At 41.2% G+C, this 19,385-nt stretch overlaps 4 protein-coding genes across 7 annotated transcripts in view; all 4 read right to left on the bottom strand.

Annotated features, from left to right (window-relative positions):
• Positions 1 to 862: 862 nt before the first annotated feature.
• LOC113010144 (probable G-protein coupled receptor 148) lies at positions 863 to 3,052 on the bottom strand. The gene is made up of 2 exons (XM_026149034.1): positions 2,991 to 3,052; positions 863 to 2,291 (listed from the first exon to the last, which is right to left on the bottom strand). Exon 2 carries the CDS (start codon positions 2,206 to 2,208, stop codon positions 1,246 to 1,248), a length of 963 nt encoding a protein of 320 aa, XP_026004819.1. The 5' UTR covers positions 2,209 to 2,291; positions 2,991 to 3,052; the 3' UTR covers positions 863 to 1,245.
• Positions 2,613 to 5,497, bottom strand: mterf4 (mitochondrial transcription termination factor 4). The gene is made up of 4 exons (XM_026149033.1): positions 5,417 to 5,497; positions 4,751 to 5,162; positions 4,469 to 4,653; positions 2,613 to 3,957 (listed from the first exon to the last, which is right to left on the bottom strand). Exons 1-4 carry the CDS (start codon positions 5,441 to 5,443, stop codon positions 3,565 to 3,567), a joined length of 1,017 nt encoding a protein of 338 aa, XP_026004818.1. The 5' UTR covers positions 5,444 to 5,497; the 3' UTR covers positions 2,613 to 3,564.
• Positions 5,498 to 6,611: 1,114 nt separating this feature from the next.
• Positions 6,612 to 15,538, bottom strand: pask (PAS domain containing serine/threonine kinase). Of its 2 annotated transcripts, XM_026150704.1 has the most exons (21): positions 15,121 to 15,538; positions 14,741 to 14,977; positions 14,338 to 14,561; positions 14,054 to 14,224; positions 13,797 to 13,931; positions 13,582 to 13,716; positions 13,242 to 13,404; positions 12,604 to 12,776; positions 12,390 to 12,519; positions 12,120 to 12,291; positions 10,713 to 10,945; positions 10,494 to 10,623; positions 9,435 to 9,988; positions 9,206 to 9,348; positions 8,906 to 9,073; positions 8,672 to 8,797; positions 8,427 to 8,561; positions 8,118 to 8,317; positions 7,708 to 7,841; positions 7,456 to 7,605; positions 6,612 to 7,154 (listed from the first exon to the last, which is right to left on the bottom strand). In XM_026150704.1, the coding sequence occupies exons 2-21, from the start codon at positions 14,943 to 14,945 to the stop codon at positions 6,985 to 6,987; spliced, it is 3,651 nt and encodes a 1,216-aa protein (XP_026006489.1). In that variant the 5' UTR covers positions 14,946 to 14,977; positions 15,121 to 15,538; the 3' UTR covers positions 6,612 to 6,984. The 2 variants fall into 2 exon arrangements, with proteins under 2 accessions (XP_026006489.1, XP_026006490.1); XM_026150705.1 differs by lacking the exon at positions 14,741 to 14,977 and having other exon boundaries at positions 15,121 to 15,536.
• A 1,243-nt stretch (positions 15,539 to 16,781) lies between these two features.
• kcnab1b (potassium voltage-gated channel subfamily A regulatory beta subunit 1b) overlaps positions 16,782 to 19,385 on the bottom strand; it is a 45,041-nt gene continuing 42,437 nt past the window's right edge. For all 3 annotated transcript variants that reach the window (XM_026149089.1, XM_026149090.1, XM_026149091.1), the window contains 3 exons: positions 18,384 to 18,504; positions 18,189 to 18,277; positions 16,782 to 18,096 (listed from right to left, as the gene is read on the bottom strand). In XM_026149089.1, coding sequence (XP_026004874.1) covers positions 18,007 to 18,096; positions 18,189 to 18,277; positions 18,384 to 18,504 — 300 coding nt within the window. In that variant the 3' untranslated portion in view covers positions 16,782 to 18,006. The remainder of the gene's footprint in view (positions 18,097 to 18,188; positions 18,278 to 18,383; positions 18,505 to 19,385) is intronic.

Genomic DNA, 19,385 nt, shown 5'->3' with positions numbered 1-19,385 from the left:
ATAATATATATATTATTTAGAGGCTGAAAGCTTTAAAGAGACACTGGATATATTTAGTGGTGATTTTGGCACAGCTGGTGTAAATGTAGTTGAGGAAGGACGAAGTTATTGTACCGTGTTCTACATTAAAATCAGTCCAGCTCTTTTCTCTAGTACAAATATTTTTAATTGAATTGCTGAATTTGTTGTAATTTCTAACACCCTATTGCTCAGCTTTCTCGTGAGAACGAGATTCTTAAATTCAGTGAGATATTTTATCTGGTTGAGTATAAATAAAAGTGACTTTGTCCAAATCTGATTGCCGTTTCTATGTTGTGTCATGCCAATTATGTTTGACAAATTATAAGTCAACCAGTTATTTTCAACACTTTAAATAAGGCAGCAATACAATAGCTTGGGTAACCCCCTCCCCCTCCCCTCAGGGACTTTTTGTGTGAGTTCATCAGGATGAAAAGCAATGTAGTCTTATCAGACCACGTTGAATGGCAATGATTTCTGTGGAAATCAGGTCATTAGAGATTTGTACTTAGCACTGTGTAATCAGTTCCATGTAAATGGGCAAATAAGATTAAGTAGAGTAGAGTGTTCTTTGGGGTAGAGGTGGTCCAGAGGCTTATGTAGAAAGGCAGTGTGAGGTTGTTTAGAGTGCAGGGATCCAGGCCATGAGGAAAGAACACATCTACTATCCTGTTGTGCTTTACAAGACGAAGGGACGAATGTGTCCCTCTGCTGTTAAGTTGCTGAACTGGTTACAGCCGCCTGCTGCCAGGATGCTCGACTCACCACTATCCATCACCCTTCTCGCCATGTCGGATCATTGTAGATATCCAGCTTTAGACAAACAAGGCTTTAAAAAAACTAATACAGTTTAGTGCTTTATTACTTTAGTCATAAAACCGAGGCCCGGGATCGTGTGTTACATAAATATGAAAGCAGGGAAGTTCAGCATCTTCTGACCGAGATCCACAGAGCAGCAACACAGTTCTCAACCCCTGACACAAACAGAGAAAGTAGAAAGAAATCCAAGTGCTTTATACAAATAAAACATTGGCGATATTGCATTATTAATGTAGCTGGAACACAGAGTCTAAGTTCTGGATTCGGTGAAATCTAACTCCTACAGACTAAACTATAAAATAAAATGCAGCGTTTCTCTATGACAGTTTGATTCTTGGCATTTTTACAGATCATGTAGATAAAACTCTGACCCTTTAGAAGTTGTTCAAAAACACAGCAGGTCTTTCTTTACGCAGCTGTGGCCTGGCTGAGTCTCCTGTGCTGGTGCAGCAGCAGCAGCATTACTGTGTCTGAGATCTCTCTGTACCTGATCCCATACAGGTAAGGAGCAAATACCCTGGGCAGCAACATAAAAACACACATATTGACTGTGGAGACCCACACGCGAACATCCTGAGGTATGTCTTTCCTGTCTATTAGAACGAGCTCTATGGTAAAAAGGAAGCCGGGGGCAAAGTAGAGCAGGAGCAGAACCCCGTGGGCCAGCAGGGTGACCCTGGCCCTGGAGAAGCGGTTATGCCAGATTCCCTGTGTCCTCGTTATCATGTAGAGGCGAATGTAGCAGTAAGAAATGAGCAGTGAACACATGAGTGCAGCTACGAAGAAGTAGATGTAGATCCCAGTCATGTTCCTGGCTTGAATGAATCCAAGGGAGATGAGGACCAGACACACGGGTAGCTTTTCATGGAAGTTCCCACTCGCTACCTGCGTCTTGATCATCACTGTGAAAGGGTATATGGCTGCTAACACCCACACCCCCACCAGTATGCAGTAGGTACGGGAAGGTGGAATAACGTCACGGTAACGGAGAGGCCAGCGAACAGCAGCATAGGTGTCGACCACCATGAGAGTGACCGTGTAAATGGCACAGCAGTAGCTGGTGACAGTGAGAGTTGTGACCAGCTCACAACCCAACCATTGCATCGGTGCTCTCAAGGCGTTACAAATCAACGTGGCCAAGTTGAGGAGGACCAAAAACAGGTCGGCCACCAGGATGTTGGCCAGTAGCAGGTAACGCGTCTCCTGGCGGAGGGCACGGGATAGGAAAATGCTTACCAGGAGAACAGGGCTGGCCAGCAAGGTGGCAAGAGTGATGACTATTGTGGGGATCAAAAACAAATCCAGGTGCCATTTCTCCAGGACCTCCACCCACTCCTGCGTGATGTTTGAAATTGGTATCGGTGATGTCATTGTACCTGTGAGTCACGGAGGAAGTGCAGATGGCGACACAGGGGTGTTTTATGATCACAGTCCCTACTTTCTCCAGCCAAGTCCTGTGAAAGAAAAACACCATAAATCAATGTCCACAGCGCACTACATTTAATACAGGTGGGATACACCTCCACTCTAATCCACCCAGCGAATTTGAACTGGATGAGCAGGTAAGAAACTGTATAAATCAACTGTAACTACATGCAAATATGGTTCGAGTCTATATTTATGCATTTGCATAAAAGCTGCAACGTGCAAATTTTCACACAAGCAGCAAAGAGCAAATGTGATCTCTACATGAATAATATCTCTGTGTGTGTTTGATACAGTGATAACCTTGTTGGGCTGCAGGCTGGAAAAACAAAAACAAACAAAAAAAACAGTAATGTCTAACACTTTAATGCTCCAGCTTTTTAAACATGCCATTTTTATTTTACAGTCCAGTCTAATTGTTTTAGTCTACTTAACAATTAAAATGAGCGGCCAGAAGCTTGTTGGCAGAATTCGAATATGAACGAATATTCAACAATGGACCCTGAACATCAACTTCTCTTCATGTACAATCTCACAAATCAGGTGCAACATCATGATTTCACTCAGCAAAAAATAAATAACTAAGCTGAACACCACAACCGTGATAACCACGTTCCCAACCAAAATTTGTATACACTAAACAAAAAGAGCAAAACAAAACCCAGAAATGACTACATAAACATATTTATTGACAAATTATCGATTGAACAAAAGGTGAGTGATCTTACCTGAGGCTCAAAAATGGAAAAAACTGCCTGTGGCGTGCATCCGTTAATGCTCAAATAAATAAAACGGTGCTCTGCAGCACTCATCTCACTGGACGGCTCTTTCTGAATGTACCCTTTGTTGACTCAGAGAGATAGTATAGGGGCTGCAGAGAGCTACAAACACTCAGCTGTCACGTAGTAACGAGGTGGAGCTCCCCACACCGTAGCTTTTATAGCGTTTTCTGCCCAGTAAATCGGATTGGTTTTCAAGAATTTATTTGACTTTATTCGAAAACTCACTTAAAGGGATTGGCAGTCATCTCCTGTTTTCAATAGGACTCACAAGTCAAGCTTCTGAAATTCATTTAATTTATGCCATCAATGAAGGAAAGTCAAAAATATTAGTGACACATTTTTCCTCACCCAAAGTTAGACCTGACCCACAGTCTCACACCAACGTCCTCACGTCTTACATGATGAAACCACTAACATAAACCCCAGCAAAAGGCTCTCACTGTGTTCCCATGGGTGGTTTAGATAATAATCTAGGGAACTTCCCTAAAAAGCAAAAAACAAAGACTGGTTCAACAAGCAGTCACTTCTTTCTCCTTTTCCCATATCCACTTTTTGCTTCTCTATCATCGTCATCGTCGTCATCATCCTCTTCATCTTCATCGTCACTATCAGGTTCGGTCCTGCCTTGCTGCAGCTCCCCTTCCTGCCACTCCCTGGCTGCCAGTCTTTTAAACACGTCGTACTCCTCCGCTGATGTCTGGGCGACGTGCGCAAGGAAGGTGTCCTGATCAACATTAAGGACGCTGTCCAGATTGGGGTTGATGATCGTCGTCTGTCCTTTCTTGTCCGGGGTTTCATAGAGGCCCCGTCGCTCCAAGAAAGTGTGTCGACAGCGGATCTCATCCAGACTGTAACGAAACAGTCGGCACTTCACCATCTCCGCCTGTTTGACACCCATTCTGAAGTAGACGTACTGTGGAGAGAGGAGGTAAAATGTGCCGGTCAACACAGTTAGTACACAGTTTGACAACAGCTTTAAGTGGACAACATATAAAAGTGTGGACACAGGAGATACTCCTATTCCGAAACTCTGAGCTGATCTTAAGGACGGTATGCTTTCATATGGGAAAGTGCAATGCAGATGCACACTGTCCCACTCTGCACTGTACAAAGAGACCTGCAGAAGTGCTCACAGGATTATAAAATGCAGATCTGAAAAAAAAAATATATATTTATATACAAATAACATTCAGTCTATTATTACTGGAATGGAGCTACTGAGCCCACTGTGCTCATCATCTTTGATAACTTATTCAAAACATCTAGGAATTCACATTTGCATCTTTTATGTAATAATATGGTAACCGTTGTTTGTTACACATTTGAATACACAGAACCCAAGTATAAGGTCTGTTTGGACAGGTCTGTTTGACAATCCAAACCAAAACCTAACAAAAAGCAGCAAACGCAATTCACTTGCTCACCTGAAACTTGTACTCCAGCTGATCCAAGTTCTCCAGCACCACTGCTGGACAATCTCTGATGATGTCTGTGACCTGCTGGGAAGTAAACAGGCACTTCTCTTTGAGAAACATCACCACATTTTTTACTCTTTTCGAAGGCACAGTCAGGATCCTGGGGTAATGGGCCACCACCCTCTGAAGACTGCCTACGGAGAAATAGAGTAAAATGCGGGTTTCATATATTTTCAGTAATTTTATGCCTGATCTAATGTAGAAATAAACTGCGCAAAGGCAACACCTTACCTTCAACTAAGCCTATTTTCCGCAGGTTGCTTATGCGCTGCTGCAGCTGTGCCTCTTTGATGGTGTAAAGTTCAGGACATTTCTCCAGGCACTTCTTCACACTCGACGGGTTGAGACCCAAGACAAACAGAGCTGTGAGGGTTGGTAGGATGTGTTTGGCAGAATCTCCTTTTCTGACATTGGCCAGAGACTCGTATATCTGCTCTGCCTGACTCTCTGTGAAGCCCATATCAATGAAAGAGCGCAGGGACAGCTCAGTGACCGGGATCCCACTCGGAGGATTCAAGTCTTGACTGTGCTGCGTTGCCTGGTTGGTGAAGGAACAATACCATCTGGACTGGGGGTAGTATCTCCCAAACTGACGCGGACACAGTGTAGATATGGTGGCATTTCTCACAGCCAACCGTAGTACCTGTGGAAAAATACACGCCTTTAAAACCCTCACAGACAGCAGCGGTAGAGGGGGCAGAAAATATGCTAACAAACTCCACCGTTATCATTAGCTCAAGTTAGCAGACGTGAAGGTTATAAATGTCAGTCTTTTCTTTTCTTTCCTTTTTTTTTTTTTTACTGATGGGTCCATTCAGTTAAAAGTGTTGCACCTCTAATTATTTCTACTTCGAGGAAAAAGATACTAAATCGTAATAGTTTGTATTTATACTTCACCTGATTCACAGCAACACGGGTCCCCATGCTTCTCCGTTATCGAAATATTTCCGTCTTCCAACTTAAAGAGTACAAAGGTTCCGCTACGTGTGTATGTATATCAAAGACTGTAGAAAACAGTTTTTTCTACAGTCTTTGGTATATATTCGGCTAGTCAAATATGATGGTGTGATCATGATTTAGAAATCTTATAAGACAGACATTTTCTTAATTAAATTGCCTGTGTTGTGCCAAAAAGTGATTCTCGATGGGGTTTTTTAAGCGTCTAATATCTTTGTTTCTATCTGTTTATAGACCGCAGTCATTAGGGTTTATATATAAAATAAAGAAATTACTTGTTTTATCCTTATGGCTCTGCGTGACTGTACTAATAAATTCAGTGCTTTTTGGAAACATGTTTTTAAACTCAATGACACCTTCAAACGTCACTTTACCAGGATCTAATTGCAGCTTGTGCATTGTGCCTCAAAGTTGCTTGACACAATTCGTGATTGACATATTTGACAGATTGTATTTCAACAATCATAGAGTCAACAGTCTAAATAGAGACTTTCGGGCACTTTTTGGCAGTGCTTTCCTGCCCTGAGTAACGATATAGTGCTCAATTCATGTTATCAACGTCATGAGTTAATCATTTTTAATTCCAAAACATGTTTTCAGATGAGAATCAGCATGGTGAATGCAATCAGGATACATAAAAAAGTAAAGTCTGGGCTTTTTAAATGGTTCAGTGTTATTATAAGGACTTTTCAGGAAGTCCTATCTTCACTTCACAGTGAAAATAAATCTTCAACTTTATTGGGATAGCTGACAGTCTGTAGCTAGTGTAAGGTACTCATGATGAAATATTTGCAGTACCACCCTCCTCTCTACTTTGAAATAACGTGAAAGTCTGTGAAGGAAGTGGCAGCCTGTAAATAACAGCAGCTGTTAATCTGGCAGCTTTAACACCAGCTGGGAACCTAATAAATGTGTCCCCAACAAGTACTGCAGTCATTTAGTGTTTTGGATATAAATTTAAGTAGCAGTTACCTGACTGAAGAGAACATGCTTGTGGCAATACATTTATTGATGTATAAAAATAAATAGATAAATATCAGATATTCTTACACTTTTAATTAAAATATACAAGAATAAAACTATGAATATAAATTGCCCATTATTTAAAAAAAAAAAAAAAAAAAAAAGCCGGATCAAGAGTTTCTTTAACTTTAATGAGTTTGTGTGATTTCTCTGAGGTAACAGCTTATAGTTGTGTGTTTTTGTAGTAAAGCTGGGTGATACTTTAAACTGTCACAATTTTTTTTTTTTGCTGCTTTAATTTTTCCTCAAACTGCAAAAAGATAAATAAAACATTACATCCTGAACACAGAAACAAGCACAGTGTGACCGACCCATGATTAAGTCAGAAGTCTGTTTGTCTCATATTTAGTCCCGACAGCAGCGTCCCATCACTGAGACACACTTCATTTTTCTTCAACATTTATATCTTTGTTCAGTGACTCCAGATAAAAAAAAAGTTGATTTGACAGTTCGCATGAAGGCTTCACTTTGTTTAAGCAGAGTCTTTAATCCTCAACGAGGTACTTATGCAGCTCCGATTTCAGGGCTGCGATCTCCAACCTCTCGTCCTCATCTTCCTCCTCGTCATCCTCAGGCAGAGTGTCATCCCCACCGCCTGAAAATGAGCTCTGCCCGATGTACGCCTTAGGACTGGATTCTTGGTGCTGCGGTAAACCTGATAAAAAGATCAGAGGCCCCAGTACATTAAAACATAGCTAATGATTGTCAACGAGGTTCTCAAACTGTGGTGCAGGTGGAAAAGGAAAAATATGAAGTTAAACTAAGTTGAATTTGTATTACATTTCAAGGGGAAAAAAAATATCAAAGTGGCCTGATGCTTATGCACTTATTTTATTGTTGCAGAGTGATGAGTATTAAGAGGTGTACGGGATAAACTGTTTCCACCTCCTGAGGTGTGGAATATCAGAAAAAGTCTGACATCTACTAGTCCAACAGTACCATTTAAGAGTACTCACAGCAGCTCAGATTTTCAGGAACCACCTCTGCCCAGGTGTACTCTGATAGAGAAATGGGCTGACTGATCCAGGACTGCAGCAGCAGCTGGTCTAAGTCCATTCTGTGAGTTGGGTTAGGGTCAAGCAGCCCGTGTAATACATCATCCAGCTCTGAGAGAATACACAGAAAAACTTCAGAATCTGACTGGACAAAATTGTCTCTATAAACTCAAAGGATCATATTTTGTGAAATCACAACCAGCTGCTGTGTACCTGGAGAGAGATGATACGGGGGATTTAGTTTGGCATCCAGGATCTCACCCACGTCACAGAAGGGATTCTCGCTGAAAAGCAACGTATAGAGCAAAACCCCCAGAGACCACATCTCCAGCTCTGGACCCTCATAGCTACAAAAAGAAGCCCACTTATGAGAGAAGCCTACAATTATTAGCAAGTTAATTCAGTGCTGATGGCATATTCTCAAAATTGTATACTCTAGAGCTCAATTCATGAGTTCAATGGGTCATAAATGTAATCTAGGACTGTAAAAATAACTCTTAACTAGACTCTGCATTCAGATTCAATAATTTAAGTGACTTCTTTAAACAGAAGGATGCTATTTAATAAAATACATTAAAAAAAAAAAAAAGAGGAAAAAGAATTAACAGATAGTGTATACTCACGGATTTCCCTGTAGCACCTCTGGGGAGCAGTACTCAAGGGTGCCACAGAAATGATAAAAGAGCTTCCCAGGAGTCATTATAGCAGCAGAGCCGAAGTCTATCAGTCGAATGTGAAAACATGTGTCAATTATGATGTTCTCATCTTTTATGTCCCTGTGAAGGATGTTCTTGGTCCTCAGATAGAAGACAGCTGCCACAATCTGCGAAGAGACAGACGCTGCATTTTAACAAAGAACAAATCAATACTTCATGTCACATTTATGAGCCCACTCGCCTGACACGGTTGTATTTTTCTGGCTGTGCGTATACCTGTCTGAATATGTAGCTGGCAAGGGGCTCATCGAGCCTCGGCTGCATGTCTATAAACTCAAAAAGGTCCAAACCATCTCCGTGTTTCTCCATCACCATCTGAAAGTAACTCCCATTCTCAAACACCTCCAGCACCTAGTGACACCAACACAGGTGTATGATGTGAAGCAACACAGTTCATGATTAAAACACATTATTTTGGAAACTTTTGCGACAGGGTCATGTGATGCAAACCGCACGGCGACCTTAACGATGTTATGGTGCGTCACTCGGGTCAGTATGGCGATCTCCTGGCTCACTCGCCCTAACATTGGGTCGTCTACCCAGCAGTCGCTCACTATTCTGGCCTTGCTGATGAACTTCACAATCACCTGTAGGTTTTTAAAGTAGGTCATAAAGTCATCTTCTGCAAAAAACAAAACAAAAAAAACTACATATACAAACAACAACCCCCCCCCCCCACCAAATATTTTTCTTACTTCTTGCCCATCGCAGCGCCTTTCTGCCTTCCAGACAAATCCAAAGGCTCCTTTACCAACAGCTTTGATCGGCTTGTACTCTTCTTCAAACTGTCCATCACAGGCTTTAGACTGCTCGAGGTCCATGGTGGAGCGCAATGCTTCCCCCTGACTGGCCTCACCAATCCTCTTCATGAAGAAACGAGTAAATGATCACCAAGTTACAAACACAACCGCCTCTAATGAAGTTTACATTAAAATATAAATAAGATAAAATCCATGCTTTATTGACCTAGACTTAAGATCATTACAGCCACTGACCTCTCCTAGACTGCCTGCTGTTTGGTCGTGCAGTGATTGATCCGTTTGTGACATCGCCCCCTGCTGGCTGAGTCTGCACATCCACATGCAGAAAATGGAGCTTCCGTCTGGGAGGTTTGTCCCGCACACATCACACAGCACATCTGCACACAAGCAGAGAAAAATACTTGTTGCTTTGCATTTGATTTTTAGGAGGAATCTAAAGTACAGTAAACAGTTTAACACCAACCTATTCTTGTGCCGTCTCTGTGGTATCCACTTCCTTCAAATTGCCCCTCCACTATACATGTGGTTTCTGAGGACTGGTTGTGTCCATACACCTTCTGTTTCTTGGGAGTAGATGTGGCAGGCATATCTGCTAGTGACTGAATCCCAGTATTCACTTGTTCACAGCCCTCTTGGCCCTTTCCTTGATGAATTGCAGAGACAGCTTCCCAGTGAACCTGCTCATCCTTATGCTTTTCAAGTTTTTCAGGTGATTTGTTTCTGGCCTCCACAGCAGCAACGTCCCCAGGCTCACTGGGCTCCACTTCCTGGTCAGACAGCACCATGCATGGGGAGGGAGTCCGCAGGAGCTCAGCTGTATCGCATGATGCCACAGAGTGTGGGGCGTCATTGTTGCCTCCTCCACCACTGAGCAGCTCTACATTACCGCCCAGGTCTAGCTCCGCTAGGGCCCGGCTAACTAGATCACCATTGCTGTTTAGGTCCAGAAAGATACTGGCTGAGTCCACTGCTTGGGCTGGATCAGAACCACCGTGTTCACAGAAGCCAGAAGAAGACCTAGGAAATTAAATTAGAAAAACCAAAACATTGTTACATGAATACATGAAAAATATATTCATAAAGGAAGGAAACGTCTAAAGCTGAAATAAGGAAAGAAATGAATAAAAGTTTGACAGTGGAATCAAATACTGTATTAAAAACACAGAGAAACACATCCAGGTGTTAGTATAGCAAATGATATGTGAAATGAATGTTTCCAGTTTTCTTTGAAGTCTAACTAAACAAAAAGGAAGCATACTCAATTGAAAAGGCTTATACAATTGAAAAAGGTGCCGACCCACTAAAGACGCCAAAAATATGAATGAGACAGCATTTCTAAGCTACAGGCTGAAACTCGTCTGTTTCTTCCTGCCATTGTGCAATATTTTAAAGTATGATATACGTAACTGCGAGCGCTGACATTCTCATTAGCATCTTTAGATTCTTTGAAGTTTCAACCAGGCACGTCAGAGGCTTTCAGGGCCTCATCTTACCCACATAACTGAAAAATATCTCTCCTCACCGGCTCTCCATTGAGATTACTTCAAAGCTAGATTCCTCAAGCACAGAGGCAGATGAACGGGGATCTTTTCCTACATCAGGAGGTTTGTCGTTAATCTTATCAACAGCATGTTCATTCCCAGCAGGACAGTCTACAGAACAAGAAAAACATTCATTGTACATTGTATTTATAGCGGAGCTCCATTTATGTAAAGAAAACATCAGCAGAGCTACGTCACACCTGGGATATTCTCAGGGGCGGGTTCATCTTTTTTCTGAACTTCACTGCCCGGCTGCTGTTCTCTCTTTTGGTGCGATGGTTCAGTGGGAACAGAGCGGCAGGCGTCGTCATCTGGAAGTTCCACCCAGGTAAATGTCTTGAGGAGTGCCTGAGTAGTATCCACACTGTCTATCTGACTACAGCATGGTGCTACCTGAGCTGCTTCTTCCATCAGCTCTGCAGTGTTATTGGCCCTGAGGAAAGACGGGCTGTTTCAATCCAATTCTTTTCTTTCCATGCCAACACAAGAAAGCTACAGGCAAACTCCAGTGGCAAAATATTTACTGAAAACGTATCTGAAGTCTCTCCTAGGAAATCAAAAATGTATATGCAAAACTGCAATCTATGCTGTGGATGTCTTGTTTTTTGGGGTTGGTGCAAGTGTAAAACACAAAGCACTTCACCTTACAAGCACTGGTAATAGCATATACAAGAACGAATGCCTTAACTCCCAGCTAATTTGTCTCTGCAGTTACATTTTTAGTGAGTGAATAAGTCTTTGCCTGTTTATTTCCCCCACAGGCTGAAGATTTAGGACTTATGCAAGTTTCTATCTGCATGCTGTAAATTGTAAATGCTTAGCTTAAATAAAAGCTCAGTACTGAAATACATATTTTGTATAAAAGGTTGGTAAACAATAATATTCAGTTGGAACAACTTAACGATGCATTACTATTTCTTCAAATTCTAAATAAGAGGCACTATATTAGAAATCTCTACTTTTTTTAAATTTATTTTTTAAATACCAGGCATGCTGTGACATTATTTGTCCAACAGATGGCAAACGAGAGGCCTTTTAACACACTTAACCCACACTGAGATATTCCAGCATCACAATCATTCATGAATCAATCATGACTGTGAAATTTGGGGAAAACATTCCAGTCACAAAAGCTTTACGAGTCCAATTCAGATACAAGTTTTAGGGGGGAAAACAATAACAGCAGAAAGGACAGAAACGATGAGCAGTCACAGCTGATCTAACTGGGGAAAATGTAATTAGTGTTTCAGTGTCTATTGAGTAGTTGGAGACACAGTGAGACCATCAGGCTTGACCAGTGAGTTGGAGTGCTTCCAGATTTACTGCAAAGCACATTAAATATACATGCAGCCTGCGGCTTTAAGGCACCTGATTGTCGCAACAGCAGCTTTTGTCTGTCCAGCATTTCAGAGTACACAAACCCACTCTGTTTAAAGTCTACAGTGAATTTGAATATCTGCTGGCATAAAACCTCCTGTCAGAATTAATCACCATCATATCCAAGGCTACTAAAAGCCTCGGATATGACTTACCAGATAAAATCATTGATACACATTAAAATCACGGAGCCTGTGAGCTGGACGATTTTAATGTGCCCGCGTACTTACGTAACCACACGTGTTGAGGTGACTGCAGGAGGGGAGAGGGCAGACAGAGCGCTGCCCTGTTTATCCAGCATCATGCTGGTGCCAGTGAAGATCCTGCCTCTCCCTGCTGAAGTCCTTTCCAGAGCTGCTCGGTGCACCATGGCCATGTCTCCTGCCACTAGTGAGGATGGGTCTAAAATTGAAATAAGAAACTATTAAGTGATGCACAGTGCAAACAAATAATACTGCATGACAGGTAAAAATAAGTACCTTACATATTCCAACACTCACCATATTTTCCTGATATCCTGGATGCTGCAGGACTTTTAGAGGCCTTTGCATGAGAATCAGAGAAGGATCTGGTCTTTCTGTCCGAGTCCGACATCCACCCATAGAAACCGGGCATCAGGAAAGTGATGTTCTATAGATAACAAAACAGCAATATCTATGAGGATTGGATGGTCCTCAGTCCAAACATCCACGTTCAGTGGTTACATTGGCTGACCTTCCCCAGCAGCTCGTCCTTGCTGTAGCCAAACAGACTGAGGGCCAGGTGGCTGTGGATGCTGATGATAGAACCATCAGTGTGGAGCAGAAGGAGACCGCTGACAGGAGCAAACACCCAAACTGTTCCAGAGTATTCTAGGGCTGGGCTGACAGTGCTGTCCACATTGACGTCTGTGAAAGTCCAAGCGTACGTTCAAAGTGCACAATTAGTTAAAGAAAGCATAAGTGATATATAAAAGCAGATGACATGGGGTGGGGGGGTATTAGTGAATTTATTGCCTTAAAACACAAACATCAGACTTGAGGATACTAAACAACAGGTGTTCACTATAGTGGACACAGACACGGCATGAAAAAGGCCACTAACATTAAAGCTGCCTGAAAGCTGTCAATGCAAGCACCACATCTGATCTGTAAGGGCCATATTAGTACATTTCCAACTTTAAATTGTCCAGGAAAAGCCCCAAAATGTAAAACCTACACCTCTATTGGACTGCAAGAAGTTTAAATGTTAATTGGAGTGTACAGCACAACACAGTGTGTGGGTGCATAACCCACACACCCACTGGGTGCACAACAGTGAGTGTGTTTTTAATCTATTGGTCATAGCTTTGTCCTACAATTTAAGCCAACTACCTGATGAGGATGACATTTCAAGGCTGTCATTGAGGTATATGTAGCCAGTCCCATTAAGCTGGTGTTGGGGTTTCCCACACTGCACCGCCCCTTGAAGTTTAACACACAGCGGGACTGCTGCACCTTCTCTGCTTCTACCACACACTCGCTGAACCCTCAGCATCTGAAAGCAGATAGAAAAAAAATTGTACTACAGAAATATTTAAAAAGGGATATAATTTTCTTCTTATCCATTCTGCCAAAATGTCAGAGCAGCACATTGATAAAAAGGGTCTCGGAAGCAGAGGTTAAAATCCCGAGTTTTCCTTAGCTGAGCAGAACAGTTGAAAAGTGTGCTTACTTTGGGCAGTGCATGACTGCGGAGGGGGATTTGTAAAGAGGGGATTAGCTCCTTCACAAAAACTCCTTTTAACTCCTCGGGATGATGGTATCCATGGAGATGGGCAAATGCCAAATCACAGGTTAGGATTCTGCCCTGAAAGTGACAAATGTACACGTCTATGGCTAGGCATTACTTTACATTTGTAAAAGAATGCTAAATAAGGGTGTACTTACATCTCTTGAGAAGGACAAAAAGGAAGACATCCTTTCTACATTTTCCATCACGAGAAGGAGGTGCTCTTCATTCTGTGATTGTCTGTAGGTGTACACAGACACTGGCATTTCTCCAGATAAAGTCAGGGCATCCACCTGCCAAAACACAAACAAACAAAGAAAAAAAAAAAACCCAAAACAAATGAAATGAATAAATCTATGGTGTAGATTAAAGAAATCTGACTCAATGGCTCATGCTGTTTTAAGTAATTTCATACCACTTTTCCAGACGCTGCTGCAACAGTCCCATCAACTAGTGGAAAATCCTCTTCCAGTGCTTCTTCCAGGACCTGACTGGTTTTCTTTAAGAGGGAGGGCAGCTTTTTTCCAATGAGCTCTTCAGTTGCGCACTCAAACAGCTTGCAGGCTTGTTCATTTGCTGACAAAACCTGAAATTAAAATAAATAAATAATTAATAAAGTAAGCAATTCATACAGTTGAAATGCTGGTTATCCTGTGCTGCAAAGCAACCTCCCTCCACATTAAGTCAACAACACAGTACCTTTTTAGTTTTATGGTTGACAGTTAGAATGACTTTGTTTGGGTTGAAGGCAGAGGGATACCCCGGCAGGCCAAAGTCACCAGACATTAGCTGACTGAAGAGCATCTCCTCTCTCTCTGACATAGTAGACAAGTGTGGCAAGGAACCAGCTTGAGAAGATGGAAGCAAACTACACATCTGGCGGTTTTTTGTGGCCACAGAAGATCCAATGTCAAAATGATCACCTGTAGGAAAAAGTGGTGTTATAAGCTGATTTAAATACAATTTATTCCCCTTAGTTTAAGAACACAAGCCAATCAAAACCGTCAGTGATGGGGGTGGGGGCGTCATATCAAAACTGACTTGAGATGAATTTATTAGCGCAGCATTTCTGTTGGTTGTAATCAACACTGCTGAAATTTACCTGTCAGGGAAGCCGGATCATAACGACGCTGAAAGGCTAAAAGCCTCTCCTTGTACAGAGGTCTGCGAGTACACGGGTAAGACCTGTTCAGGTCAAAGTCATCTTCCAGGTGACCAGACGAGAAGTCGGGAACCACACAAATAGTTTGTCCTTTAACAACGACACTTCCCGAAGCCGCAAAACGATTCTCAGTTGACAGCGACATTGTTGCTGTTTTGTAGCTCGCGTTGAGAATAGCTGACTCAAGTATAAATGACAGAGAATTAGTGGTTGTAGCAATTACAGCTTAATATCATAGGCTAACTTTGCAGTTTATGCAACAGGACATGATTTATTGATAATATCTATGCTGCTCAGATACTGCAGCATTCAAGACTCACCTCAGCTCGTTTCCTAGTTGTTAGGCACGGCTGTTTGAGTTAATGCCAGTTGACAAGGTAACGTTACCTGCACTGCGCACTGTGGCTAACTAGCCATTTGCTAACTTGCTACTGCAAGTTAGCAATGAAATTGTTAGCGCTGCTAACAATTTCACTGCTGCACGGTCAGTTCTGATTTGTGTTAAATTACCGACGTTTTAGGCTATACCCGGAGTCGACGTCAGCATCTAAGCAAGTCAGCCTCGGTTAAAAGTACATTTTATTAACGTGATATTATTTCGCTCAATGCAACAATGTCTTTTGTAAACCGCGGGCTTCAAGCGTCAGTGGAGTAGATGATTTCAGGACGTCTTCTGGAGCCAATCAAACGTCCAGCTACGAACCAGGAAAAGTTCATTGGATAATTAACCCGGAACAGCCCGCCTTTGTTACCATGGCAGCACAGTCACGCAAAAATAATTACTGCTGCATTCAAGTGGAGTGTGATTAACCGAAATAAAGGGCTTCACGTAAACGGTCTCTCTCTCTCACACACACACATACATATACACATATAGATATATCTCTCTCTCTCTCTCTCTATGTATATATATATATAGAAAGAAGGACTCATCCAGGCTGGAAAAACTGATCAGGAAGGCTAGCTCTGTGGTCGGCATGAAGCTGGACACTCTGGTGACAGTGGTAGAGAAAAGCACACTAAAGAAACTGCTGGACATTATGGACAATGCTGGGCATCCTCTGCACACGGCCATAAACAACCAGAAGAGTCTGTTCAGTGACAGGTTGCTTCTCCCAAAGACAAGAACCAACAGACTTAAAAACTCCTTTGTCCCACACGCCATCAGACTGTTTAACTCCTCTCTGGAGGGGAGAGGGAGGGGAGACAGGAGGACAAAGGAGGGGGGAACAACTAAGCTGTAGTGCCTCTTCACTTCACTGTGCAATTACCTTTTGTGCAATACTTTTTGTTAATAATCAACGGTGCAATAGACTCCGTACTTGAAATGTGCAATTCACTTGTATTTTTATTTTTATTTTATTCCTATTTATCCCCTTTGTATAATTTATCTATATATGTCTTTGTATTTATATATATATAATATTCTATAACTCTGTCCGTGCTGTGCTTTTTTGGAAACCGAATTTCCCAGAGGAACCCACCCGAGGGATTAATAAATAAATTATATATATATATATATATATATATATATATATATATATATATATATATATATATATATATACACACACACACACACACATGTTGTTTCCGCGTAATCGCACACAAACACACACAGAATCGAAGAATGGCTTCCCTCCTCTGGAAACAGGAAAATCGCATTAGCATGACAAATAAAATAAAAGAAATAAAATACTGTAAATGAATGAGTAAATTAAAGCTCATGCAATTTCTAGAGGGAAAATATTATCATTATTTTAATATAAAGCGAGAAAATCTAAATTTACGCTAAGGGCAAATAAATACATAAATAACTAAAACAAAACAAACAAAACAGCAGAAGCATGAGAATATTTTGTTTAAATTGCAGTTTATATTCTAAGTAAGGGAACAATATTTGATGTATTCACATTTGTTCAAAAAAACCTAAGGCATCCATAACATCAATAGAAAAATAATTATATACATTTAAAACGTATCACATCAGAATGATTAACTTTTTTTATTTTCATGTATCTGATGAACAACACCAAAGTACATGTCTGAACAAACATAACAAAGATAATCCCATTACATAAAGCTGGCATCTGGGAGAAGTTGGGCAAAAATTCAGCAAGTTCCAGGTGCAGTTACTGCAGGGGTCCATATGGTGTCATTTTTTCATTTTATTTATTTTTTCTCTTCACTAGCTACATGGCTTTTCGTTTGTTCAATTCACAAGCACCCCCTTAGAATAGACAAATGTTTTAGTCACAACAAAAACAAAGTTGAACAAATCGGACATGATCACTACTGACAGGAAGTCCAGCAGAGAACAAACTGAAAGGGGTCAAAGGGACGCAGTAGGAAAGTACCCTCTGAGGTGCTTTTGCATAAGTGAAACTGACCAAAATAAAAAATAAAAAAAAATATAAAGAGGCAGAAATCTCATTCTGACATAGCTGCTTATTAAGGATATATATTTATATATAACAGTCTGTACAGATGTTTTGAAACATGTTTTTGTTAGAATTAGCTCTCATGGTATTAGCGAAAAATGCTGTGAGCAGAATTTCAGTTCATTCAGTACTGAAACAGTTTATCATGATGACGGACCAGCTCCAGCTGCAACCACGACTGTTCATCCAGTTTGCTGACACCAGGCCCAATTTTTTTTGCACTCCAAAACACATCTAGTACATTTGACTTCTGTAATGCACACATTTTGATACATATCCTCTTTTGCTTTGCAGTTGGTGTACTTACTGAGCTTTATGCGATGCTTATGGGGTAGCATATTCCTCTAAGTTTTTGTTTCACCTACACTGAGAGTAATTTCAACAAACAGTATGTTGAAATTAAATAATGTTTTGCTTCTTCTGAATTTGTGGTTCAGCACCTCCTGCAATGTTTGTAAGAGTGGAAGAAGTTTTCACACTAGCAATTATCTCACTGGATCCTTTGTCTTTGTTTTGTTTACTCCAGTGGCTGGCTACTTTAGCTGTAGCATGCATGCTTTGTCAAGTAGCTCACTTTACGCTAATGAGTACTGGTTGAAGGAGCAAAGCATAACACATTACATAGTCACACAAACACACACACACGCACACACATACATAGTCATACGCACACGCAAGCATCTTGGGCACACCCTGTGGTGCCATGGCTGTGAAAAGTGAGCTTTGATAAGCTTTGGGAGCATAGTTCACTAAAACATGTCCATCCTAATGGTGGTAGTCTCTTTTACTATGTGGACGGTTGCCTAGTATATGATCCAACTCTGAGGCGATGCCTGCTGTCATCTTTGGAATCACCTAAAATGAACATGACATAGGAAAAGTACTTCATGATAACGCAGTGCCTCAAGACCAGCTAATGAAGAGATTACACTGACATGATGTTGTACCTGAATGGCTCCCAGGTTCTCTGTGAGCTGGCTTGGACTGGAGGACCCCAGAAGCACTGAGCTCACTCCCTCGTTCCTCAGGCACCAGGCTGAAGATCAGAGAAAGGAGAAATCTCAGACTTGCAATGAGGTATCAAAGGAGAAAGAACTTCCAAAGACATATATTTGCTTTGACAAATAGACGCTATCTGTTACCTATGGCTAGCTGTGGCAAAGTGCATCCAAGCTTCTCCGCAATATGAGCCAGCTCTTTTAGTTTGGCTTGCTGTTTTCTCCCTTCCTCACTCACGATTTTCTCTCTCAACCACTGGTATGGCTACAGGAGCAGTGAAAGCAGATGTGTTAGATTTACATGCAAAGATAGGCAGATGATTATTCAGTTCTTGTATTGCTGGATTTTTCTGTTGCCTTTGACACAGCTGATCATAGTATCCTGATGTATAACTTCACTTAACATCTCTAGATCAGGTCTGGATTTGTTCCCTTTCTGTCTCTCTCAGTTGCTTCCGCTAATTTTGTGTCCTCAATTAATGAAACTTTATTAATCCTGCAGGAATTTCGTACATTATGTGGTTGACTGCTCCCACACACAAATAAACATTAAACAAATAAAACATTCACTCTATTAAAAAAAGTTCATTAATCATAAATACAAAATATATTAATTAATAATAATTAAAAAATAACATTAAAAAATTAAAAACATCCTGATTGCTATGGAGACCATAAGGTGCTTCTGCACTTTTCTTTTCTCAACCTAACGTGCACCCCTTCCCACCTCCCCTCTGGTATCCTCCTTTGAGTGCTGTGCAGTCTTTTGCTACTTTATCTTGCGGTCTACCCAAGGTTCACTCCTGGGGCCTATCTTTTTTGCCTTGTATATACTTCCACTTGGAAACATCCTGAGTGATTCTGAAGTCTGTTATGCAGATGATAGCTACCTGTACATGCCATTTAAACACCAGAGTGTAACCAAATTATTATCCTTAAGGACCGCATTAATGCTATAAAGAACTGGATGGCAGCAAATGATCTATCTTTAGACTAGAATTAGAATAGAATAATAGAATTCAACTTTATTGTCATTGCACATGCACAGGTACAGGGCAACGAAATGCAGTTTGCATCCATTAAATAATCCACTTTAAATAGACAAAGTGAATTTCACTTCTCATCGATGCCACCTGACAACTTTGT

Source organism: Astatotilapia calliptera, chromosome 18 (genome assembly GCF_900246225.1).
Source record: "Astatotilapia calliptera chromosome 18, fAstCal1.2, whole genome shotgun sequence".
NCBI classification, from domain to species: domain Eukaryota; kingdom Metazoa; phylum Chordata; class Actinopteri; order Cichliformes; family Cichlidae; genus Astatotilapia; species Astatotilapia calliptera.
The sequence above is the reverse complement of the archived record's forward strand: the minus strand, read 5'-3'. Positions and strand labels throughout refer to the sequence as shown.

What these genes read in the sequence shown, in the direction of transcription:
- LOC113010144 (XM_026149034.1), bottom strand. Translation starts at nt 2,208, where the DNA reads ATGACATCACCGATACCAATTTCAAACATCACGCAGGAGTGGGTGGAG.
- mterf4 (XM_026149033.1), bottom strand. Translation starts at nt 5,443, where the DNA reads ATGGGGACCCGTGTTGCTGTGAATCAG. An exon ending in CCCGTGTTGCTGTGAATCAG is followed by an intron (nt 5,163 to 5,416) that starts GTGAAGTATAAA and finishes ATTTTTCCACAG; the next exon opens with GTACTACGGTTGGCTGTGAG. An exon ending in AGCTGGAGTACAAGTTTCAG is followed by an intron (nt 3,958 to 4,468) that starts GTGAGCAAGTGA and finishes CTCTCTCCACAG; the next exon opens with TACGTCTACTTCAGAATGGG.
- pask (XM_026150704.1), bottom strand. Translation starts at nt 14,945, where the DNA reads ATGTCGCTGTCAACTGAGAATCGTTTTGCGGCTTCGGGAAGTGTCGTT. An exon ending in TTTTGTCCTTCTCAAGAGAT is followed by an intron (nt 13,717 to 13,796) that starts GTAAGTACACCC and finishes TGTCACTTTCAG; the next exon opens with GGCAGAATCCTAACCTGTGA. An exon ending in AGGACGAGCTGCTGGGGAAG is followed by an intron (nt 12,520 to 12,603) that starts GTCAGCCAATGT and finishes TGTTATCTATAG; the next exon opens with AACATCACTTTCCTGATGCC.